Genomic DNA, 26,133 nt, shown 5'->3' on the forward strand with positions numbered 1-26,133 from the left:
CCCTTCAACCCTCATCTTCCCTCTCCTGGATTACTCCCGGTCCCTGTACCCGAAACCCTCATCTTCCCTCTCCTGGATTACCCCCGGTCCCCGTACCCAAGCTGTTGTTCGCCATCCCCTCTCCACCAGCCCGGGTGTCTCCGGCTGGGAGCCAGAGCAGGCTCCTCAGTCACGCTCGGTACAACAAATTCCCAAATTCCAGTTCATCAGCTGTAGGAATGAAGCCGTCTCCTTCAAACGTTTCGGCATATGACCCCACTGATTGTACCAGGATCCCTCAAGTGCTTTCAACCGAGACGAGTTTGGTGTTACAAGGGCTCGATGTACAGGGAGATGGGCATTGGGAGCTTGAAAAAAGGAGCTTTATTTTCATCGCAAAGTGACCGTTACCTCCTTGACGAAGGCAAAGTTGATCTGAAATGCTGATGTAACTGCTTGCTGCGAGTCTCAATACCTTCATTTCGATGTTTCGTGCAGATAGAAGATGATGAAACACGAGGTGCGACATCACTGAGAGAGGGGTTGCCAAAAGCACCGCAACGCTGTCCGTATTTTGAACAGCAGGTTCCTGAGCTGAATCTTTTTAGACTGAAGGAAGAGCTCCTCTTCACTTTCTGGCCGCTTCAGCAGGTGACTCGTCTCTGGGTCTTTTAACTGCGAAGAGAGCCCGTCCAAAGCGAAGAGTGTTAATGCTGAACCCCCTGAAGCGGGGCAGCATCCCTTGTAACCCAACCTTTCATGCTTATCCGCGTAGCGTGTCCGGGGTGCCCTTCCCCTCCATGCCCATGGAGCACGATAACCCTACGGCTTCCCTCGGGAGGCGATTCTCTTCCAGCACACGTAGAAGGAGACTGAGGAGCTAAACTCACGGCTCTTGCCTCCTTTGGTGGGAGTGGGCTGCCCAGAAGCGGTGGGGCAGGGAAGATGACTTCCTTACCTAACGTAGCAATGGGTCCTGGGAAGATGTCTGAATTTTGGGGATGGAAGAGGAGGTGCCAGATACCACCAGTTCCACATACTGACCTTGAGTTGTTGCCACCTTTCTGAATAGCTCCCCCAGCTATCTGTTTCCATTAGCAAGACATCTGTGGGCACGTATAGACTTATTGCTACGAGGGCTGCCAACATTTGGGTCGTGCCTGCGTTGGGGAAGAGAACTTAAACCCTTCGCCCTGAGGACACAGCCCCCAAGCAAGTGTGAGCTCCCGGTGACGTGACCTGCGTTTCGGAGCTGGCCGCTCGTGTTTGCATCCAGTGGAGGACTGGGATGGACGCCAGTAGGCTGGGACGGTCACAGTGGCACCGAGCAGGGCTAAGCCCTGGCCAAAACAGCATTTCCACCTCCAGGGAAGGGTCAGAGGTGGAAATTTGAGTGACAACAAATACCAAAGGATTTTGGTGCTCCTCTCCCCAGATGCTCGTTTCATGTTAAGTGAAATGCTGTTTAGATAAAATCAGGAGCTTTGTGTTTGTATTGACATTTAATATAAATGTTTTGAAAAGAAATAGTGTTTCAGAATAAATTTGCTGTTCTTGCCCTTTAGCGACAGCATTTCAATCTTATCTAAATGCTTCCCCCGAAAGGGAATTTCATTAAGATTCACAGGGGCAGGAAATTTGCTTTTGAACGAAACGGTGATTTTTCCACCTGAAAATTTGTGACCGGTCCCAAAGCTTATCTCCACCGGGAGGTTTCCCTGCTGCTGCTGCTCTCCAAGGAGGTGATAGACAGGAGGTGGCCGGGCTGGGTTACTACAGCGAGCGCTCACCTTGAGCCGGGACCCCACGTTGAAACGAATACGATCGCCGCGGCTGGTGAACAGTAAGTCGATGTGATCCTGAGCCCGGATTTTAAGGGTGAGGCGGCCGTTCAGTTTCACGGTGATGGACTGGAAAGGAGGGCTGTGAGTGTGGTGGCTGAAGTCGTGCCACTTCCAGCGCTTCTGACTGTTCCCTGCCCGGTCCAAGCAGATCCCGGTGCAGGGATCCAGGGCGACCCTGGGGACAAACGAGAAGCTGGATGAATCCAGAGCTGACAATTTCCCAGCTCCAAATGCCATCTTTTGTCTGCAGTCGGACCAAACTTCTTATTTTTGCCATCCAAGAGTCACGGCTGGGACCTGATGCATCAGGTCAGGGACTGGGTTTTTTTGGGTAATAGTTTTTGTCCTATGCTAAAAGCACGCTACAGAAATTGGCCGGCTCCTGGGAGAGCAACGAGTGCCCGAAGGGCAGAGAAAATCCTCGGGCAGAGCGTGGGCTCTGTGTGTGTGTGAGTCTCCCTTTTCCTATTGCACATCAGCATCTTCTGGAAGTCCCTGGACATGGTAATTTCTTTTGCTCTAGCAACCTTTATGCTAAAAGCAGGTCCTCCGTGCGTGCGTGGCTGAGTACGGGAAACGGCCTTGCCAAACTACAAAGGAGAGAGAAATGCAGCGTGTGGGGGAAAACAGCCCCTAATTACGGCATACAAATACAAATTGATACTCCCCATCTCCTGACAGGCTGAGGAGGCGGCTCTGGGCGCTGGAGCATCCCCCAGCCGTGGCACGCGGAGAGTTTTTATCATTCACGGCGTACGTTACGTTGAGTTTTTCCTGCCTAAGCGTGAAGAAGTTGATTCTCAGCAGGCTGCGAGAGCGGCTCAGCCTCCCCCAGCGTTACCTCACGCTGCAGCTCGGAAAAAAAAAACAGCGGGGAAAAAAAATAAATCTAACTTTGCAGCTGTGATGTGCTCCAGCTCCAACCGTGGACAAGCCTGAACCGGTCCATACGCGGGACAGACGACCTACCCACAGGCTGGCGTTTTTCTGTTTTCCTCTCATCAAAGCTATCACATTCTTTTTATAAATAGCATCACTGAGCATCAATCGGTCACCGAGCATCAGCCTTAATTTACAGATGCTGGGAGAGGTTGGGGGGGGTCGTAGCAGCTTGCCCCAGCTTGATGGCAAGCCAGCAGCCGGCGCGTGGCTAACACCGATGGGGAACGCGTGGTCCAGCGGGGCGAGGAGACCCGCGGCGGGGTCGGCGATGGTTTAGTGCTGCTACGGATCGCCTGGGTGCCGGGCTGTAAAAACCTGGCTGCTGCGTGATGGATGAAAGACCAAACATGCCTGCAGGCAAACGGTAGGACTGCAGGAGTCTGATGGAAGCATTATTGCAAAAGCTATTTGAAATGATTTGTAATAGCCGGTTAGACATTTAAGATGTCCATTCATTAGCCTCAGCACGGGGAGGACTTGTAAAACTGAGATGGGATTTACTGATCCCCCCAGATACTAGCTTTCTGAAGGGAAACTTTGGGGACTGGGGATGGGGTGTCGGAAAATTAGTATTTGATGGCTCGAACGCCAGCAGTTTCTACTAAAGCCATCGGTCACCTCATGTTATAAAGACTGCAAGATATTGGTCACCTAGGTCATTCTTTAGTGAGGAACACTCACTGGATATTAGAAACAAACCAGAAGCAACGTTGACCTCAAGCTAACCGACATTGGCTCTTGAGGCTTTCGCTTGTGTGCAGATAATAACCCCACGTTTTTCCAGCGTGGCCACCTGGGGCTCTGCTGGAAACCAGTAAAAAGTAGATTCGCCCTGATCCCTGCACTGTAATGGGGCCAAAAGACCTCCGTGGCCGTGTGGCCAGTCTTGGCTGAGATGAGTCCTTGCGCTGGGGTCTGTGGACAGATGTTGGTGGCGATGGAGATGGGACAATCCCCACGTGCCCTCATGCCAAAAAAAATCCCAAAACCAAAAACCAAGAAGCCACTGCTCCGGTGGGCTGCAGCACAGCCCTCCCTCCTTTTTCCTGCACTTTCTCATGGAAAAAAAAAAAAAAAAAAATTGGAACAGAAAAATGAAAATGCTTTCAGCATGCCTTAAAGCCCTAGGGTGCCACTGGGGTGAGTCGGGGACGAGCTGGGACCCGGTGTCACCTCTGGGCTTGCCGGCACTTACCAGAGGTGGCCGTCGGGGTGGAAGCAGAGCCCGTGGCCGTGGCTCCCGAAGGCAGCCCTGATCTCGGGGTACCTGCTGTCCTCCAGGACGCAATAGGTGAACAGGGCTTCCTTGGTGAACGTGATGAGAATGGCCAAGTTGCCCGACGGGTAGCTGGGAAACAGTTAAGGAAAGACGAGCCCGTAGAAAGCCCACCGAAAAGCAGGCTTGAGAAGAAAACCATCACGGGACAGTGTCTGGGGGGGGTGGGAAGTGACCCAAGCCTCCACCACCCTTCAGACACCCAACCCCAAGGCCACCAGCTCTGTAGACCTCATTCCGTTGCAAGAGCAGCACGGGTTGCGTAGCCAGCCAAGCGCTGTCGCTGCTGGATACTAAACCTGACCGCTTCCATCCGGGAACAGGAGGAAAAATGTCTGTCCGTCAGGATAACGTCGTCTGACGGGCTCGGGAGAACGGCAGTGCTGTAGGAGCAAAACCAAGGTGGTGAGAGGCAGGTAAGTCGTGGGGATGCTCTGCCCGAGGTCTTCCTCTCCCCACACTGGTACCAAGCCCAGAGCACTGCCAGACCATCACACTCCGCGCTTTCCACCTAGCCTTGGTTTTTTTTTTTCTTTTTTTTTCTTGTTTGCTTGCTTACTTTTTAATTAAATCCTTTTAAATAACTGAGGAAAACTCATCCTTCACTTCTGTGGGTTTTTTTGCATTTCATGTACAAAGCGCAGCTCTCTTATTTTATGTTATTAGCTGCTCTCTGATGATATAATTTGCCAAGAGCCCTCTTTCCATCAGACACGCAAGTAATTTATCCTGCAACATACTGACAAGCGAAATAGAAACATTTCTTTGCTAAGGGCTTAGCTCCCAGCCTTACAAGGGAGCTGGGTTTAATGCTTTCTAATAGGAATGAGCAGCATTACCGCCTGCTTCCCCGGGAAGAATGGAGAGCAGCTAGGAGACGGGGGAGACCTCGCTGTTCCTTTTTAACATCTTTGTTAAAAGCAGCAGCTAATTCTCATGTGCAGAAAGGGGCCGTGCTCGGGTTTTGTCTGTCGCAAGGACCCGAGGGACTCGTCCGCAGCAGCTCCCAGGTGGAGGCATTTTGTACACGTGAAGTGGCTGACTCCAGCCATAACTGCGGCACTAATTTATAACCTGAAGATGCACATTTTGGCTCTGCAGAATAGCTAAGAATTACTTCCCGGTCGTAAGGGATGGAGGGGAACCAAAAAGCAACAAACCGACGATATTGTTCCTGCTTTCATTTTTCAGGGTTTTTATGAGGCTAAAAAGACAGAGGGTCCCAGGCAGGAGGATTTGCTACCCCTATATTTCAGGAGGGGAGAGCAGTATAAGGCGCTTCTATGTCAAAAATAAAAAAGCCAACAAAACCACTGACTGTGTGATAAATCACAGGTACTTTTCTTGCACACCCGCAGAAACTGCAGTGCTTGGGAAGGGAGAGGAGAGGCAGGGGAGGGAAAAGAAGAGCCGTGCTGCCGGGGGCTGAGCTGGCGAGGGGGGTCCCATCCAGTCCCTGGCTGATGGAGTGGGCCACCAGTCTGTGCTTGCCCTCTTGGAGACACTGGGGCTCGGACAACTGGCCCTGGGGAGCTGCTTCTTGTAGCAGCTGGGGTGGAGGGGACACCCCGGGACACGCCACCCCTTGCTGGACACAGCGGTGACATCCCTACTGATGAATTCAAGGCTGCCTGGACCCGTAAGGCTTTTGCCCGTGCTGTTAAATTGTTGGATTAAGGCTTGGACCAGGGACCGGGAGCGCTCCCCCAAGTGATTCCTGGCTGAGGATCCTGGATCTGACGCTGCTGGGCGGTTTGGATAAGGCAGCCTGGTTTGGAGGGTGAGGGATGAACGGTATGGAAGTGAGCAGACCAGGGTCTAAGGCTTCATTTTGGGTGGTGATCACTGGTGGTGTTCAGCCTTCAAGCTGCATAGGATGCTCCATAAGTAAAAGCCTTCATACATGGGCACTGTCCCAGTAAAACCGCAGGGACGCCAGACTCAGCTTTCCACCCCAGCCACGAATATCTGATTAAATCCATCTTCAAACAGCCCCCAGTTGGTACGTCCCATCAACTTAGTGCACCCACCGATAATCATTTTATTGTTTCGCTGAATCAGGATCTTCTCCCTATCTCACTGGAGATATCTGAATGGGCTTGACTGGAACCACAGGACTCTCACGGGGTATGACACCATACAGGTCTCTACAGTTCCTGCCCAAAAAGCAACAAGAAGAGACCCACCTTTAAGTGCTCTGCAACAAACTCGCTGTCTGGCTCCAGCAGGTCTTCTGGAGGTGCTGATGTCGGTCGGTGCTTTTTGAAAGGGACAGTTTTCAGTCTGACAGCGTATTTGTTCTGTTCTGAGAGTCTGAACGAGATTCTCGTCCCTGAAAAAAATATTAGAAGGTTGGTGTTGAGGAGAAGGCGATGCAGCTCTGTTTCTCCAAGCCTTGTATCATGGATTATTTGGAAAGGAGGGGGGATGGAGGGAGAGACTGAGGACGTTTTTGTGTGTTTTGTCTTGTTTGAGGAGAAATAAGTGGAAAGGTAAAATCTTGCCTAACTAGAATGGGGTGGGATCTGTGATGCTGCAGGATGGCTTTCCTAAGAGGTGTAAGGGATCTCCTCGGTTAAAACAATGAAACGTCCAGCCCATGAACAGCTGATAACTACTTTTAGCAAAGGATGGATTAGACATGGACTAGCAAGTCTCTTCTGTACCATCTCCTACTCCTCTCAACCAGAGGACATATGGTGATGACAGGCCTTCTAGACAGGGAATTATGCAGACCTGTGTTTTGAGAAACTGTGAAGGTTCCTGGCCACTCGTAATTAAGATTATGGCACCTTTTACTACATAAAGGGCTGGAGTCTCTGCTTCTTCTCTAGGTGCACTGAAGCTGCCTTGTGCTTCTGGCTCCAGGTCAAGCCCAGCAATCACAGCAACTCACTAGGAAAGGCACTTACAGGCAACAAATCTCAGATACTGCTGAAATATTTCCCTGTAGCTCTCAAAGCCTCCTTCGCCTAACCTAAGATTAAAAAAAAAAGGGAAGTTAAAAATAAGATCAAATTGTTGGCTAATGACACCACCCACATAATCAAAGGAAAAAAAAAAGTGTCGTGGGATGTTGTATCAGGATTCACCTGAAGCAATGCAAATGTCTGCATATGAGATTGTCACTTTTATATATATTTTATATAAAAAATATATAGGATATATATGGGATAGGGCGAAGGCGTGGGTATGGGCTTACAGAAATGAGGTGAGTCCCAACCCTCAGGACATGCTGCCCATGTGTGGTCGGACACCCTGCCCCACTCCACCTGCGCCTTGTGCCCCTGACTGCCACTCTGGTCTCTCAAGGCAAAACTCAGCTTGCGTGGCTGGTGGGACCAAGCGTTGCACGCCACGTACGCTGCTGACCCATCCAGAGGCAGAAGACAGACCCTACCCAAAAGGCTCAAACCAGATCCCACCTGGAGACCTGGTTTAGTGAGCATGGATGATGGTTGGACTCGATGATCTTGAAGGTCTTTTCCAATCTAGATGATTCTATGATTCTATGACCTGAGTGGCGCTTGAACCTCATGCTGCTCCTCTGTACCCAAGGGAAATTTCAGTGTGGGCTGTCGATCCCATGAAGATATGATGGCACTTACAAGTCAGACCCCAAAGGACCAAAATAGCGGGAGAAAAGGGGAAACAGCGACAAACTCAAAAGTGATGCGGTCCAGTCTCTGCCCACCTTGGTGAGGTCAATATGCCCCAGCCACGGCCACCCGTGGTGTGCCCTGGGAGAGATGCGTCCCCAGGGGGGGTGAAACAGGAGTTAGACCCTTCTCCTGCTACTGAGCAGCCTGGGAAGAGGTTGGGAAGTCACATCCATGTCCACCAAGGCTGCTGGGTGTGGGGACCGAAGCAGCTCTGGTGGGAAGGTGTGTAGGGGCTCTGCAATGGGAGGGAGACCCCAGATGGGGTCAGGTGCCTTCAGGGTCTCTTGGCAGAGAACAGTTACCCGGGGTTTGACTTGGGAAAAACTTTTGCCATCTGGGAAAGCATGTGGCTCCATTCTTCTTTCTAGGGCACTTCCTAATCTGCGAACGTCACACCTTCAGTGCCGAAATTGCAGAGATGGAGCAGCTGATGGCTGCTGAGCCTTCAGCTCCAGCTTCTCCTTATCAAGCCATCCAGTGGCTCTCTAAGGGCTCTAAAGATAAGCTGCATGAGGACCCTCAAGCGAGTATTGCCTTGGCAGCACTGAACCGTCCTGGTCCAGCATTTTATTCTGACCCTGTTTGGTACTGTTGTGTACTCAGGACATCCTGCCCGGGACAGGCGATGGATCTTTCCTGCCAGGTAAGTCCATCACAGGACTGACATGAGGATGCCTCAGTGCTTGTTGGTGCACGTGGGCAGCAGTGCCATGCCACAAGTAGGTTTCCACCAGTGAAATTCCCTGGGATCTGGGAAGGGACGTGGTGATGGGGCTCCTCTCCTCCCACCAGGGCCTGGGGCTGCTCTCCCTCAGTCCCTTACTGTTGCAGCAGTTTCTTCTTGATGCTGCTCCTCAGCTCAGCTTGGGAAGGGTCAGCACAGGGAGTCGTGTCCAGCTCTTCCTCCACTTCATCTTCACTCCTCAGCTCTCGGATGACGGCGTCAAACGCTTCCTTATATCTCCTGCAGCAAAAGAGCTGTGGGGTGCAGCGCCCATCAGGAGCCGTGGGGTTGGCATGGGGCACCTGGGTGGACCGGGGACCTCCTCACCCTCCAGCTCCCACTGCCCACATCCCTCTCCCCTTCCTCTCTGCCCCTTCCATGGGGTGGTTGCTCTCCCTTTTGCCAGGAAGAAACTTATGTTACAGGCGTGCTCACATGGTATGGGTAGACTCACATTTTCCTGGGGCTGTTCCTTCAGATCCACCACTGTTGGGATCGGCTTTTCAGGAGCGCTGCAAAAGGTGCACTTTGCAGAGTCTTTGGTCCAGGTGGTCTCCCCAGAGGACAAAGGAAATTCAGCATCAGCATCACTGATTTTTTAAAAACTAAATTGGGCTTAAGTCTAGGCTGTTCCCATAAAGGCAACCAAAGAGCAAAGAAAGGCTTTAAGCCTTTTTGAAAGGCTTAAAACTTTAAAACAAGTTTTAAAAAGCAGCTCCTGTCTCTTCTTTAAAAACAAAACCCTGAGAAACTACTGGAACAGGCTTCCTAGAGAGGTGGTTGATGCCCCAAGCCTGCCAGTGTTAAGGGCATTTGGACAATGCCCTTAACAACATGCTTTAACTTTTGGTCAGACCTGAAGTGGTCCAGCAGTTGGACTAGATGATCATTGTAGGTCCCTTCCAACTGAAAATATTCTATTCTATTCTATTCTATTCTATTCTATTCATGTCTCTTGAAGGGGAGAGCATCTCCCCTTTGGAGCAATGTTTGCTCCATTATCAGAGAAGAGACACTATCGTCCTTTCTCCCCTCACAGCTGCAGGAGCATCAAACCACGTCCGCAGAGCATTCTTCTGGAAGCTGCATGCCTTTTCTGGAAGACGTCTTGCCAGACAGCTGGCAAATCCTGCACTGCCTGGCTCTAAAGGCAGCAACAAGAAATTACTGGGGGGGAAAAACATGTTCAGTGGGAACCCATGGCTCTGAGGTGCACCACTGGACAGGGAGGAGGAATCCTCCACCAAAGCTGTTCACTTTCTCCGAATTTATTTAATGCTCACCTCTGGTGCCATGGTGCTGCTCAGCCTGACTTCTTTTGTCTACAAACAGCAGCGGCAACTCTCCAGCCTGTTCCCCCAAACAAGGATGCACCCAGCAGAGAGAGGTTCTCCTCACTGTTGCCCACCCCGGCACCGACCTGCAGCCAGGCACTGCTGCAAGGTGTTGCTCCCCAGGGAAAAAACACCTCTGAAAAAGTGCACGTCACGGTAATTCCTGGTTAACCGGCCGGCTGGGTCTCACCTCACCCGGGTGGAGGGCAGTCACAGCCATCCCCTCATCCTCACACTCTCCTCCCGTGGATGGTGGGTCTTCATCTATCTCCAGCCTTGGACTCCCTTGGGCAAGCTCAGTAGGCTCCCATGAAGCTTGTTGCAAGGAAGAGTTGCCAGTTAGCTCCTATTTATTCAAAGCAATGTCTCACAACTCTGCGTACAGAGAAAAAGGCTTTGCCATCCATTGCTTCCCCTCCGCCTCCTCTCCTGGGACCTCAGGACTTCTGCGCAACTCTTTTTGTACCAGGGCCCAGCTTCAGCAGAAGAAAGGGCCACCATGACCCTATCCATCTCTCACTGGTCCCATACAGCCTGGTGGAGGGGGCAGACAAACATCCCAGCAAATGGCATCGCCCCCCCCGCATCTATTTGTGCGAGGGGAGAGGGAAATGGGCTGGTTAGGCACAACGGCGTCCATCCCCAGGAGCACCAACTGATCTCTTCTCACATGCCAAGAGCTTGGGACACTACGTTTCTTCCCTCTTCTTGGGACCTGGCACTTCAAATTTGAGAGGGAAAGCTGCTAAATTAGCCTAAGCACCGTCCCATGCTTTTGAAATATTCATAAATAATCTCAAAATAGCAGTGAGCAGGGAGAGGAGCAGTTTGCTGATGATATTCAGGGTGGTTGAGGCAAAGGGCTGGCTGTGAAGAGTTGCAGAAAGACCCTCGTGGCACTGAATAAAAGGGTAATAAAATCACAGATGAAATCTGATGTAGATAAATGTAAAGTGATGCGCATGGGAAAAGACAATCCTAGCTTTACATACAAAATAATGGGCTCTGAGCTGGCTATTTCCACTTGGGAGGGAAATCTTCAGGTTATAATAGATAGCTCTATGCAAATGTCAGCTCAACACTCAGTAGCAATCAAAAAAGCAAACAGAAAGCTAGAAATTATTAGGAAAGGAGGAGAGAGCAAAACAGAGGAAATCATTATGCTGCTGCGTAAATCCATGGGCTCCCATCTCTTGAATACTATTGTGCAGTCCTGATTCACCAATCTCAAATATGATACAGAAGAAACAGAAAAGTTACAGAGGAAGGCAATTGAAGATGATCAAAGGCATAAAAGGGCCTCCATTCAGGGAATGACTGAATAGATTAAGACTTTTTATCTTGGAAGAAAAAAATGACTGAAGAAGAAATATGAACAAGTTTTGTGATGGGAAGAGTGGCGTGACTGGGGAACAGCTGTTCGCATTATTCAGTGCTCTTCAAAGGAAGAGAGCGATCGTCAAAGAAAACTATCAAGTGACAAGTTCAAAATAAACAAAAGAGATTTTTAGCTGTGGCACTCCTTGCCATAGGCTACAGTGGATGTTTAAAGTTTGTGTCGGTTCAATAAGGGGCAAACTAATCGATGGGAGAAGAATCCCTCAAGCCAATCAAGGGCGATTAAATGCAGAGGTGGTGTCTACAGTTCAGGAGGTTCCCCAGTCACAGACAACTAGGGGAATGGAGAGTATTCTGCGAAGCATGAACAAATATTTGCTCTATTTTTGTATTGCTTCCTGAGCACCTGCTGTCTCTCATCCAGGGCAGGATGCTGGGCCAGGCGCACTTTGGGGCCGACCCTTTGCAGTCAACCTTACGTCCTGCATTTTACACCGGGCCATTTCTCCCACTAAGGCCAAGCAGCTTAAATGTAGCCCGAGGTGTCTGGTGCTGCTGCTTGTCATCATTCCTGATGCAGCCCCCTGCTTGGCGGCTTTCCAGCCTGAACACACCAGGCGCGATTTTCCGGCTTAAAAAACCCTTCCGCCAAGAGCTGCAGGAAAGTGCATCCCCTTTTCCTTTAGCAAAAGCCTCTGTAGGGCAACCACTTCAGAGCAGGGACCCCTTCTCATGGGATACCCCCGCCGTGGAAGTCGAAGCGGTGACCTCTGTGGCTGTCGGTGGGAGCCCTGAAGCGGACCTGAGTGACCGAGGGAAAGCACCAAGCCGCCTGCTATCCCCAACAAGCACAGGGACATAAAGCAAAAATCACCCCCTGCAGAAGCCCGGATTGCACCATCTCTTCCCATCACCGGGTCTGGGACTTGAGGAAGCTGGTCCAGTCCACCTTCTCCTGCAGGGACAAGTCTTCTCCGCAGGTCCTCAGCTGGAGGCCGAGTCGTTCTGAAACACGGCTGATAACCAAGGGATGCACCTCGTGCTCCACGCAGATCTCTAATTTCGCTGTGCGGTGGAAGCGTGACCTGGTGGTGGCTGTGGCTCAGAACAAGGATGTTTTATGGCAGTCGGGTCACCTTCCCCTAGCCTGACCTGGATCATCTTGTTTTTTATCATTCTAAGGCAGCATTCAAAGAGAGCGGCTCCCATTCTGTTTGTGATGCATGGCTACAAATGACAAGAGAGTGAAAAAAAAAAAGTGCAGCAGTGGCTCAAACACTTGGTCCAAATCTGAGCGATTCACTCAAGTTTTCCCCCAGTAAATTAAAAACAAACACTTGGACGCTCCGATGACACAATATATGAGTGTCTCTTCTGGCTGAAAACTCACCACCTTAATGATTGGGACATTTATGTCCCTGTGCACTTTTCCAAGGTTGCCTTAAAAGCCATGCCTTGGCTGTTTACCAGCTGACGGATACAAACTAGGAGCCTCACTTTGCACCTCCTTTCCAGCTAGAAATGAGAGTGAGGGATAGTGGCTATTACAAGGTAATCACACCCCGGGGAAAAATTCCTGAGCTCAAGTATCTCTGTTCCCCACATCAGGGTAATCTCCTCGCACTCGGCTAGCCTTTGGCAAAGCTTGTCAAGCTAGGCTGGCTTGTCACTCTCAGCGTTTAGGAGTCTGCCCTATTTCTGGAGGCTGCTGCATCGCCTAAGCAGCCTCGTGTTGACGTTGCGTGCTCAGTAATGTGGAGGGGAGGCTTATTTTTCTGAAAACCCAACCTTTTTCACCTATAAAGCCTGATTTAAAATAAATGTAAGGCCAAATTCTATTCTTATTGACACCTGTGCTATTTTGCAGCAGCTCCGAAGGAGTAATGATGATATATGTTGAAACAAGAGGACAATCAGACATCTGTCTGGTCGATTGATCTGCAGGAGACGGAGCACAAAAAGCTCCATTACACACACTGAAGCAAACAATCTGATAGCGATAGTTATGGGGAAAAAAAACCCCAAACCAAACCAAACAACCAAAAGACACCCCACGCACATTTCTCGGCCCTAGATTTCCATCGGGAAGGAGTCCCTGCTGTGTTTGGCTCTGTAGGATTAGGGAGAGAGATGAGAGCCTTGAACGTAGAGAGCCAACCGCAAGTGGGCAAGAGCAGGTCTTGGCTGCAACCTGGGGAAAACGGGTGGCTTCCCCTTCCCCTTCCTCTTCCTCTTCCTCTTCCTCTTCCTCTTCCTCTTCCTCTTCCTCTTCCTCTTCCTCTTCCTCTTCCTCTTCCTCTTCTTCTTCTTCCTCCCTCATTGGAGCTGCCCCTCTCATCCTCTCCTCCTCCTCCTCCTCCTCCTCAGGGCTCCCCATCCGTCACTGTTTGGGGGTCCCGCTGCCCCCAGTTTCCCCCCCAGCAGACCAGCAGACCCCAAGCTGGTCCCCCCCGATGTGGGCTGACCCCGTCCCGCCGGTGCTGGAGGGTTTTTTTTTAGCCACAGAAAAGCAGAACCTTGGCATCCCATGGCCACACTGCTGGCACAGGCTCCTCGCTCCCGCGATGGCCTTATTTTAATATGTTTGCGCTGAATAATACATATTTCTTGTGGAGAAAGGCGGGTGTTTCCGTGCAGGGGGGAATTTGGCAGCTCTGAATACTGAGCAGCTATTTCCTCAAAGCAGTAGGATTCGACCTGGTAATCAACCCTATTAGCATTAAAAGGAACTGTCTAAATGTCAAGCCAGGTTCAATAAATAAGCACTAACACATTTAGAAATGGCTTAGAAAGGGGAATTAAAAGTTTTGCTGCTAATTATGCTCCTTGTTTTAGATTTTCTGTCAATTGTAGCTCTCCCATTCAAAGGAGACAATCATTTGCTGCCAAGATGAAGGACATGAGATGGCCTCAAAGTTGAGGGTGGGCAAAGCTGTTTATAGATAATGGAGAGCTAACGGGGACCTCAGCCCCTGGAAGCACCGTAAGGATGGGGTCAGCAGCCCTTTTTGGTCAGGTCCTTTCCAGCCTCCCGTTACAGCGGGTCCCAAATCCTCTGACACCTCTTGATCCCACCAGCGTTGGGAAATGCCAGGAGGCAAAGGAGAGGAGGGCAGGCTCCTCCGACCAGCTGAAGGCACGCAGCCCAGGAGGTAGGCAAGCAGAAGCAGGGAGCACAGCTTGCTGGAAGCATATTTTTATAAGCAGCTTCAGAAACCAGTGCTGGTTTTACCAACCAACCCTACTCTTCTGGACCCAGCCACCTCCAACGCTGCCTGAATGGAAGTGGCTCACCCACATCTGGTGCTTCGATGCGGTAATGACATATAACTGATACTGATGGCAAAGGCTAACCCACTCTGGTCCATAATGTCCCCAGTCAATCACGCAATATTCTGTTATTGGAAAAACTCATTTTTGCCCCTCCGATGGTAATCAGTCTATGCCCTGAAGGCACGAGGCTTGATAGCCTGTGTAATTTGCAACCTAGCTAAGTGTAACTGCAGATGTTAATCCTATTTATACAAATGCCTGACAAGCAAAAGTAGGGATGGAGGGAGGAGCTGCAGGGTGTGGGAAGGCGTAGAGCTGGGTTTCCAGGAACTCTCCTCCTGCAGATTTCAAGCTGCCGGACCCCAGCGCTGGGAGACCGAGAGGATTGGTGTAGCACAGGCAGCGACTCTGCAGTTGTGCTCCTCCTTTTGCCTGGTATCTGCTCTGGAAAATGCTGGAGCAGAGCTCACCATGGAGCATGTCCCCTGCTCCAGGTAACCACCCTCTACCTAAGAAATGTGTGTCAAAGCTTGTGAAAATAAAAAAAATAAAAAAAGGAAAAAAAAAAAAAAAGAAAAAAAGAAAAGCAAGAATGTCTTATTTCTACCCTTTCCCCTTTTCTCCCCAGAATGAGCACTTTTCATCCCAAACAGAAGGGAAACGCTTTGCAGTCCCAGGTCTTGCTTTCACAGCCTGATTCCTCTGAGGACTGCAGACACCCAGACAGAAGAAGAATAGAGGAGTTACCTTCTCTGCACTATTTTGTCACCAAACTTTCCACGGACAACCAGTAGAGTTGTCTTGCTGATCCTATCTCCCCTGCTCTCTGGAATCAGGTGCTCTTTGCTTTGCAGTTTTCGTTTTGCAGCACTGCTAAATTTCTTCTCCTTCTAATTTATACCCCCCTCTGCTTTCAATGTCTCACTCTCTGTTTTTCCACTATGCCCCCGAGTCTGCCTGTCTCTTAATTCCTATTCTTGTTTTCCTCTCCTCCTTGGAGTCTGTCCTCCTTAGTTTTTCATTCATATCCCCACAGCTATTGATAGATATTTTTTCATTCTTTAATCCCATATTTCTTGTCCTCTTCCTCAGATTCCCAGCTTTCCTTCTTTCACCCCCTTTCCCAAACCACATATTTTTCTTGCCTCCTGTGGTCTCTGACACCCCATGTCCCACCCAGCTGAGACGTGGCAGAACTGAAACCCACTGAAATTGAGGAGGAAGACCATGGGAGGAAGAGGGCTGCGACCCTTTGGTTTAAGGCTGGCACTCCCAGGCATCCACTTGGCCCTTTTCTTGAGGCTAACTCTAGTATTCGGACAAAAATGCTCCCATTCACATTTCCTTTCTCATTTTTATAATGGCCTTAGATGACTAGACAGGATGACTTGTCCTCCACGGCCACCAAACTGTGCTAATCTCTGATCCACAGCAGCAAAATGAGGACTTCAAATGCTTCGGCTCTTCTTATGAACAAAATGTTTTTTTAGTTTAGCCTGGGATTTTCAAAGGATGGCAGGTGGGCACCTAGAAAACACAAATTTATCTCACAGTGGCTGTGATTATTCCAAATATCGCACTGTACCTTGCTCATACAGTCCTGCTTGGCTATTCTCCTCTCCATCCTCGCCCGCTGCCTCTTCCTTGGTTTCGGCTGGCTCCTTCTTATCTCCATCCTCGGGGTACACCTCGGTGTCCCTGGAGAGCGCTTCCACGGCTGAAGGGAAGAACAGAATTTCCCGTAGCGTGAGGACACGGCGCCGAAACTGCTTCTGCAGCGTTGCAGCCTCTGAAGGGTGCTGGATGGGGTGGTGGGGACCATGGGTGGGCGAGCTGACCACGACCTGCCTCTGCAAATACCTTACCTGCGCCTTTTGAGGAGGGTGTCCCGTGGGGCAGGAGACCTGTGTGAGCTGAACCAAGGCCCACGGTCATCCCTGATAGGTGAAGTGCCTGAATTAGGAGCCTAATATTGTCGACAGCAAGGAACAGGCACCTCCAGCAAGCGATTCGGAGGAGTAGGCACCTAACCCAGGGCGGGTGAGATGGGGACACGGTTCTCTAGTTACACACTCCTAAAAGGGCAAGAAAAGGCATTTCTTCACCTCGCCGGGGTGCAATGCGACCTAAACACATTAAATAATATATTGTGGGTGAACTGCACCCTGAAGTGATGCTCGGTTTCTCTACCCGGCTGCACAGTACTGAAATCACCCTCCTAATCGCCTGGTGCAGGACTAAACGGTGGGAAGAAGGGTTATGGGTTCAGAGAGGCGCCGAATCTGCTCCCATCGCAGGTGGGTGCTCAAAACGCGCCAGTGATGGGTACCTGTGCCTGCGATCGCTCACTCCACCTATTTCACCGAGGAGGGGGGGACGAAGGGAGGTCACTGCTTTGTAACTGCAGGAACCCCCCCCGATTTCTAGGAATTCACGCCTCGGGGTGAAATCTCCCCAAACAAGTCTCTCAGGGCTCACAGAAGAGAAAGGTTTGATGCTGGCAAGCCTGGGTTTTGCAGGAGCTGTGACCCGCCGATGACGACGGTCCCATCAGGACAGGAGGGACCCAGTGTCACAGGGACCCAGCCGCCCAGCAGCGTTTCCAGCCGCGGATTTCCCTGGATTTTTTTCCCTTCCCGACAGCGCCGCAACACCGAGCGCCTGCACCCTGATGCGTTACTGCTGGCACCATCCCTTGTCCTGCAGGATCAACGAAATAGCAGCATCTCCATGGTCTTATTCCAGGTTTAGCTGACCTAAACCAAGCACCCCAAATCCCCTAAACCCCAACCAAGGAAAACCCAGCTCCACAACCATGTCATTAAGAATGGAAAACATAGTTGCAGACTACACCGAATTTGTTGTGCTTTGTTTTCCTGCGCTTCACCTCTAGGGACGTCTCCCGCTTGGGCGAGAAACATCGGCTGCACCAAGAGCACACGCTTGTGGGTGCACACAACGCTTTGCCTCACCGACACATCCTCTCCTCCTGCTTACACCGAGCCTGGTTTGCTTTTCGGAGCAAGGCTGTGACGGCTTGGCCCTCTCGCACATTTCCGTAGCTGCAGGAGCCCCGACCGCAGCCAAGAACCTTGCTGTGGTTCCAGCTGCAGGGTTTAAGGACAGCAGCGAGGATGGGCTGGCAGGGACCGGTAATATCTTTAAGTATATCCATTAATACAGATGGAAAACAACAGATGAGCATTTGGGTATTTTTGCTGCTTTCTTTCAGACCTGAGAAAGAGTTGGTATGGCCAAGAGCAGATTTCCCACCCCAACTGTATACTACAATTGGTCTAATAAAAATGTATTTCATTTGCCTACAAAAATCACTCTTCTGGGCACTTTACAGCTGTAAAGCACTCTGTTTTCCATTCCTGGCTTCCTTTAAAAGGCCAAGTCTTGCTGCTTATATTAGTGAATGCACCAGACACATGGTACAGCCAAGTGAGCAGTGCTGTAGGAGTCTTCACGTTATAGTTTTCTAGGCTTGATCCTCCATGCACTTAAATTGATTTTACACTCATGGTCCTCCTGGGGCACCCAGGCAGCTGCTTCAGGTTTTCGCCAGTTTAAGTAAGATTCGGATTGGGCCCAAGAGCTTGTGTGCCTTGCAAACAGCCTACGTGTTGCAGGTGCTTTTACTTCGGTGAGCTCCTGTCTGTGTTTCCAGGGGACAAAGAGTAGAACTGGGATCCACAACTGGGATGACTGCAGTACTGATGGTCAACTGTGGGAACGGGCAAGCAAACTCAGATGAAAACAGGCAAAACTGGTTTAGGATCTGGTTGTGATGCAGGTGCCGGCAAGTAGCACTTGGTCCTTTTGGCATCCCTGAGATCATGTGCAGAGGATGGTTTGGTCAAAAAAAGTGTATTAAAACCAGAACCTTAATGCCGCTCACCTTGGTCTTCTGTGGGTTTAAGGCTGCTCCCGCCACCCACAGCCTCTGAGCTCGTCTCCTCTCCTATTACTGAAACAGCCTAAACATCATGTTTTAGTTATAAAGTGAGTTTAGTGGATGGAAGGGTGGGAGGGGAAGGGGGATTAAATTTACTGCTCCAGTGACTACAGATCTGAAATAAATCTCCAATTCAATGATAGATCAATAACACCAAGATTGGGTTTAAATTATTAATAAACTATGAGAAACGAGGATAATTATTCTATGAGTCACAGCTCTCTAATGCACTGCACATTTTTTTCTCTGAGACATCTGCATCGAAGCACAACCTGCCTATCTCTTGGCAGAAAGCTGTAGCCAAGAAGTTAATGCTTTTTGTTTTGCTAGCTAAGCATTTCATAAACCCTCGTGGACTGAGGCAGCCTAGTGACAATGTTGTGCTTCTCTCATAGAGCAAATTTTAGGCCAGGATCCCCTAAAACATTTAGGTGTCTAATGTGCCCCTGGGAATCAATGCGGTAGACTGCAACGACAGCACCGCCGAAACGCTCGTGAACTTCAAGTGAAGTTGACTCCACTCCCCTTTTTGGGGCAAATAACAATATTCCTCTATTCTGGGTCGTGACCATCTCGGTTGAGTGAGACAACCCGGGCTGGCACAGGCATGGGCTGGAGATGCTGAACACCTCTGGGCACCGTCCCACCTCAGGAGGTGTCATCCCTCAGCTCCAGCATCGCGGCTTAGGGCGGTGATGCAGAGCAAGTCCGACTTCGAGGAGCAGCTCGGCGCAAAACCAGCTCATCCCTGCTCTTTGACAGAGCAGGATGGGGTCGTATGGGCTCAGGGCGCTCTTGATGATGCTCGTTAGCTGCCGGGCTATCGGGCGAGATGCTCAGCATTGCCCTGGTTTACCAGGAGGGTGCCTTACTTAATAGGAGAGGAACAGAATTCAGGATGTTGGTAAGAGGATATTTATCAAATCAAAATTTCTGCCAAACAAAGCCTACCTTGTGTGTATTTTTTTTAGTAAACTGATGCCAAAACGCCACTTTTAAAAAGAAATCTACAGTTCTGAGCACTTGGGATTTTGTACAGGGCAGCTTTAAATGAACTTACCGTCCTTCCTGGCAGCCAAGGACTCATCTGAATCGCTCCAGTCCGTCTGGGTCATCTCATCTTCCATGTCGTGCCTTCTGCTGTGGCCGGAGACAGGACAGACGTCTACACGCTGTCTGCAAAGAGGTGACACCGGGTGGGATGCTCGTAGGCAGTTCACGGCCAGCGGCGAAGAAGGCTGTGGGGTTTAGGAGCAGGCAAACTTTTCCAGCAGTTTCCAGTGATTCTCGGTGGCGTTCCTTTGGGCAGGGAAGCACCAGTCACCTTAAATGAGTCCCGCCTCAGAAGACGGGAAAGTTAGGTCTCTGCAGCGTGCGGAGGGGAGAGATGCGCTCGCAAAGGCAAGGACCGCAGAGTGGCGGGGGGCAACGGCCAGCCCCCCAAAAATGAGCAGGAGGATTGGTAGCAGCTGTGTACAGAGTCCTCCGTGGACTTACTGCTTTCCTTGCCTCTAGTTCACAAGGTTATATCAGTCCTAAAATCCCTCTCTTGCTTATCTCTGCTCACACCGTTCTGCAAATGGCGTTAGGTGAGCCCCGCTCCGCCAGGCATCGCTCCGCACCCCACGCGGGTTGGGGGTCTACTGGGGCACCCCTCCTTTGCCACAGCACCTCCAGCAGCAACTGGGGCTTTCCCCTCCCATTCTCTCCTCTCACCTGAAGCTGTCTGGCAGGGTGTGAAATCATTCCGAGCCTACAACACGGAGCTATCAAGGTGTCCAGCTGCTTCTATCTGTGTAACGCAGGGAGAATTTTTTGATTGCCCCTGTGATATACTAATTTAAAGATGCCTGTGGCCTCGGCAAGTGAAAAAAAACCAACAAAAAACCACACCAAAAACATGAAAAGAAAAAAAAGATGCTGAACAAACCGTGGTTGGGGCATGACTTGACCCGATCCAAGAGAAGGAGTGAAGGGCTTTTGATTTTTTTTTTTTTAATTTATCTGCATTAGTAATTCAAAAAGGCCTTTACACATCACTGCTTTTTTATTAGTTATCTACAAATAGTAAAGGATTCTGGGCACAGCACACACATCCACCCCAAATCACGGCCGGTTCCTTAAGGACGGCTCCGGCCAGTTCTGCCGGGAGCTGGGATGCTGAGTCCCCTCCAGCTCCCACAGCAGCAGCTCCTCATCTCGTGGGAATGCACAAACCTCTCAGATGGGCTGGAAATCTCGGTTTTTCTTGCATTTGCGTAATGCCTTTCTGTTAGCCTGGAAACCATAAGACCGTTTTCCCTTGATATCGCAACAGAGGTTTTATCTCAGACCGTAACATTTTCATAATTTGGGGAAAAAAATAGAGCCTGCACTCTTTCAGGCTGCAAGTTATGAATTTATAACCTTATAGTGAAAAAAACACCTCGCTGCATGTTCATGTAGCAATACAACAGCCTTTCCTTAAACAGCTGCTTATATGCATTTCCCTTGGTGCCAAGTGCATGTAGTAACATCTTTCAGGAAAAAAAAGCCAAGCCATCCTTCAGAAATTCACGTAAGGAATGTTATCAATGAACTGAGTGCCATTTAAAGTACACTGCAGAAGAATTTGGTCTTTATTTGTCTCTTGAACAAGCGTGTCTACTCAATTTCTCTTCTCTCCCCTTCTCTCTGTCTGCAAGGAAGATTAGATATGTCTAACGTTTATATAGGACAGCCGAAAGGAGTGAGCTACATCCCCGGCTGATGTAAATCCATGTTGCTGCAGCAGCATCGGTGGTGTGAAGGGTGGTATTAGGCTGATTTACCGTGGCTGGGGAATCAGACCTCCCTTTCCTCCCCAGCTGGAAGAACAGCCTGCAAAATAAAATCACACACTGCAGCTGCTTCGAGAGATGCTGCACAGCATTTATCTGTCTAACAACAACAACAACAAAAATAATTAAAAAAACCTCTGCAGAGGCCAGCAGCATCCCTTTTAATACAGCAAATGTTGAGGGGCCCAAAGACAACCACTCGGACAGACATAACTTCCAGTTTATTAACAACAGAGGCACAGCAGCGGCTGCCAGGCTGTGGATGTCTCAGGCATACTGTAAATCTCCAGTTGTTAGATGTTCCTGATGCTCGCCCGTGTATGGCATAAATACAGCCTAACGTGACTGAATTATATAGAAAAATGTTACCAATTACTCTCCTTACTTGGATTCCTTCCGCTTAGAGCCAGTGGGCTGAGCTGACAGGGAATCTGTCGCTGGTGCTGGAGGGGAGAGAAAAAGCTTTCTTGAAAAAAAATCCCAAAAAGATCCTCTTTTTGTGTAGAACAGCAGGGTTTTTTTCTTGCCTTGAGATTTCTTGCCATTTCATTATTTTGTATTTCAGATAAAACCTTCCCACCTTAACGACGAACATTTTTCCCCATCAGTTTTAATGGTATAATAAATTGCGGGAGAGCGAAGAAAAAGCTCCCAAAAATGAGCTGTAAAAAAAAAGTTGCTGGAGACCCAGGGCAGGCTTTGCAGAGGAAGAGGCAAGAGTTACAAGCTAATTTACTTTGCTTTTCTGTTCAGGTTTCATCTGTAAGCAGCTTGGGTCTCCTTATTTTACCGACTCTTTGGGAGGGCATATTCCTATCCCTGTTGCACCTTCCCTGCTCGTGCCACAGGCTGCACGTTTCCCTCGAGCACAGCAGAATTGGGGTCTGTTGCGGCCCCCATTTACTGGGTTAATTCCACATCTTAGCTCAGCTCAAATGCTTTATCAGATAAACCAGCGCTTAGGCAACCTACCTCCGTGCCACCTTCTCAAGTGGCATTATTTCCGAAAAATCAGAGAGGACAGAGGGAGAGATTTAGGGCAGGCATATGCAGAAGGTGGTGGGAGAGAGGAGAGGCACCGTGGGCATATAAGAGGTCTGGGGAAAGAGCACGGGCATGGAGGCATTTGGGGAGGGCAGTGGGGTGGCAGAGGAGGTGGTGGTGGAAAAGAAAATGTAGAAAAGTGAGAGACGTGGAAAGAAGAGAGGCATGGCTGTGACAGGGTGACAGAAAAAGCATTGGAATGAAGGTTACTGATCAGATTACATAAGCCACTCTTACGAAAGACCAAAAAAACAACGAAAAGAGGTTGAAAAAGGCCAAAGAAGCCCTGTGAATCACTGTACTGTACAAAATTCTTGAAGACATATTAGCTGTTCACTCTAGGTCCCTAATGAGGCATTCCCATATTTGATTTTCCTTGGTAAACCTACTTGTGTCTAAATACTAGCCCTCTACTGGAACAGGCTGAGAGAAACTTCATATTTCATCTGAATTTTAAATTCTGATGTGGAAATCCAACAAGCGATTGCCTGGGATAGCACTGAGAGAGGTTTCAGCATGCATTTGCTTCCAGTCACTTGTGGCTGTTCCAGATCCTCAGCCTCTTGCAGGGGCAGATTTGTCCTCAAGGATGCAGCTCACGTGTATGCCTGCTAAGAATACTTGATTTCCACACGGAAAGCTCTTCAAAAATAAACCTTACGTTTGCAAACAGTCGATTTTCCTATTCTTGGGAGCTGACAAATTTGCATTGAGAAAAATGCAAAAGTGAGCAGAAAAACACTTCTGTTGGCCAACCCCCAAGGAAGACCAATGCATGAATTCTGTAGGAAATAGGTAACCCTTTACTTCAAGGATTAGCCTGGCTCTTTCATGCCGGCTGTGCCAAGGCAGGCTGTGCTAGGGGCTCTCCTACAGCAGGTGGGATGCATGCTCATAGCGTGTTCAAAGAAGAAATACGGAAAAAGTCCAATCTTCCCCCTAAAAACCTGATTTATACTTAGGATAAGGCCAAGTTGTCCCACTTGGATCCCAGTTTGGGATCCAGTCTCTGTTGCAGAAAGCTAGATTCTCCCTATGTAGGGAACAAGTTGCTGGTCCCCACGGCTGCTTTGTGGTCCATTTCCAGTGGATTTTGATGGGGCCAGTTGTCCCTTCCTTACCCAGTCACTGGGAAAAGCTGTGACCCTGTCCTGCGTACAGCCACAAGCCACATCCTGGCTTGCAGGCAGAGGAGATGGGCTGTGTCACCACATGCAGCCAGAACCAAAACGGGACAAGTTCTTGCCATCCTTAAAAAAGGGGTTTTTTTCCCCCCTATAATTTAGAAGGTTTTCCTTTCCGTGGATTAACTACATTTTTGTCCCTGCTATCCGCCTCTGAACATTGGCTGGATTACTTAATGAGCTGTAAAATATTATTAAAAGTGGAGTATATGTATATATAAAAAAAGTAAACATAGCTTGAGCTATCTAGTAAGAGAGATAATTGTCTAATATTAATTTGCTGGCATTTACATGCAACAGAGCAACTCTGCTCCAGACAAAACTAATCACAGTATTTGGACTCTGAACACCTCGGAAATTCAGGAGTTCTGCCTAAAATGGATGTGTGGGTTTTCTGTTTACACTCTATCCTGGCTTCACTCTGCTTCTGCTTAAATTCCTGTTGAAATCCCATTTTTTCCAGCTGGGACACTTTGACTAGCACCTTGCATTTGTGATGAGCTCTCTGACAATCTCCATGGTTAGGATTCAGGTCGGGGTGCTGGTGCTCCTTACCGTGCTCTCACAGCTCAATACCTTTGCCCCAAACACGGGACAAACCAGCCCAGAAGTCCACAAAACCACAGCCTTCCAGGCAAGGAAGGGCAGGCACATGTTGCTCCTCCAAAATCCATCACCATTTTAGGTGTCCATGCATGGCACTCATATTTACCATATGCAAACAGAAAGGTTGGAGAGATCAAGGACAGCTGTCTTTCTCTCCTTCCCACTAACAGACCGCTGAAAAATACCTGTTAATAGCTTATCTTTCTTTGAAATTTCTTCAGAGGTCTTCCAGCAAACTTCTTTGCTATTTTCGCTCTGTTTTGCAGGAAAGGATGAGGAGGATCCTTCAGGCTCTGCTTCCCAGACAAGCTCTGTGCTGCTTTTTCTACTCGTGTCTTTGTTGAAGTGAGTGAGATTAGTCTGCTTAATATAATCTTGTATTCTCTGCTTATTGAAGGCTTCTTTAGAAGTCATGTACTCCTTTTCCAACCTTTTCCACTGTGAGAGCAGAGCTGGAATCTGATGAACCAGTCCCAGGGGGAAATATTTTTGGTTGGGACTGGTTACTGCCAGGCCCTGACAGCTTGCATCCATTAGACATATCTGCAATGCATTAAGGAGATGAGAATCTTCAGCAACAGGCAAAGTCAATTCATCATTCTGGTAACAAAGAAAGAAAGAAAAGAGAAATCCCATTAGTCATTTACTCCTGACGGGCATATTGATTGATGTAGTTAAAATGTTCACACTAAGATAACCTTATTAGATTGAAAATCACTTTCTTTTCAAGAGGATCTACTAGGCTCCAATTCAACAAAGCACTTAAACAAATACCTGATATTAAGGGCATGCCCAAGTCCCATTGGTGGGATTTTCTTAAATAGGTTCCACCTAACGCTTAAACACCAAAGCTTAAGATCGCTAAAAAACATGGCATAATGCCTATCTCTGCTCAGACAGGCCCAAACTTGAGCAACCAAATACCTCGCATCATAACATACAATGGTACCCTCGTCTCCACTAAGGCTGTACTAAAGATTGCATCAGTGATTTCATTATTAACCTAGTTTGCTTTGGCTGTAAAAATGCTGTACAGCTGAAACTTACTGTATGCAGGCTGGAACAGAGTGCACTTTATGTTCATTACTAGTACTCAGACAAATTATTTTGGACATTTTATGCTACACGCTGATGAAGAAAATAATAAAAACGTACAGTGGAATCTATTGAATCTGTTTAATTGGACCTGCTGGTGGCCATCCGACCATGCCAATTAAATAAAGACAAACAAAAGCAGCTCTCAGAGGACTTGCAGTGAATAAACCCAGGGTAACTACCACATGATTTTTGTTATTGCATTATTCTGTATAGTTGTGTGTCTGAAACATAAACTAGCCATAAAAAGCTACTCGTCCTCCTGTTTGCAATATCTGGTTAATTGCGTCTGCATCTTCCCTTCATCCACTCAGCCTGTTTAATGTCAAAAGAGAAAGAAGGGAAACATAATAAGGTTAGTTCGGCAGAACTAGAGCTTCGCAACCTCCTCTTCCCCTTCCCTGCCAATTCCCATCGGGCATGATGCTCCTCTGCTCTGACGGACTGCAAACCGAGATGGCTGTTTCCAGGTGTTTTACAGATGCAGGATGCCCAAAACCTTCCAGTGCCCTGGGTTCCACCTTTGGGGCACCCGGAGATCACCTCCAGACTATGCATCCCTCTCCGTCCACATGGGCAGAGTGGTCTCTGCCAGCTGTGGGAGCCCACGGAAAAATAAACACGTGGGCACCATCGACCGCTCGGTGGGACGTGCTCCTCACCCCTCGACTGGGCTTCCCTGGCAGGACAATTTCTGAGAAGAGAGTAGGCAAATGCCGAGCAATGACCCAGAGAGATCCCAAAGGTTTCTCTTTTACTACTCTTTGGTCTGGGCCAGAAGTCTACGTCTGATTTTAAAGCACCTAGCTTTACCAGTGGCAGTCTTACACTGCATCCCTCATTGCAAGTATCTCATGATCATGTAATCTAATTACGTCACTTGATGTTCATCTCCTTAGAGAACTAGCTTTGGAAAAGTCTGTCCTTTCCGCCTTTCATGAACAGTTCTGTCGTTTCTCTTGTAACAAATTAATGTTAAGACTCCTTTGCTTCTTCACTGTACTTTAAAGCATCTCTGATGTCGTTAACTCTACTGATCATGGTACTGCTGT

General features: G+C 49.0%; 1 protein-coding gene across 1 annotated transcript; it reads right to left on the minus strand.

The window, feature by feature from the left end:
- Positions 1-451: 451 nt before the first annotated feature.
- ERICH6B (glutamate rich 6B) lies at positions 452-24,527 on the minus strand. The gene is given in 15 exon segments (XM_075046187.1): positions 452-654; positions 1,770-1,998; positions 3,961-4,113; positions 4,336-4,424; positions 6,228-6,373; positions 6,954-7,018; positions 8,527-8,681; positions 8,882-8,980; positions 9,952-10,076; positions 15,958-16,089; positions 18,277-18,355; positions 19,371-19,509; positions 21,538-21,595; positions 24,172-24,422; positions 24,424-24,527. Coding segments are annotated over 15 exon segments (1,971 nt in total). The 3' UTR covers positions 452-507.
- Between the last annotated feature and the right edge of the window lie 1,606 nt (positions 24,528-26,133).

Source organism: Buteo buteo, chromosome 14, assembly GCF_964188355.1.
Source record: "Buteo buteo chromosome 14, bButBut1.hap1.1, whole genome shotgun sequence".
Classification (NCBI taxonomy): domain Eukaryota; kingdom Metazoa; phylum Chordata; class Aves; order Accipitriformes; family Accipitridae; genus Buteo; species Buteo buteo.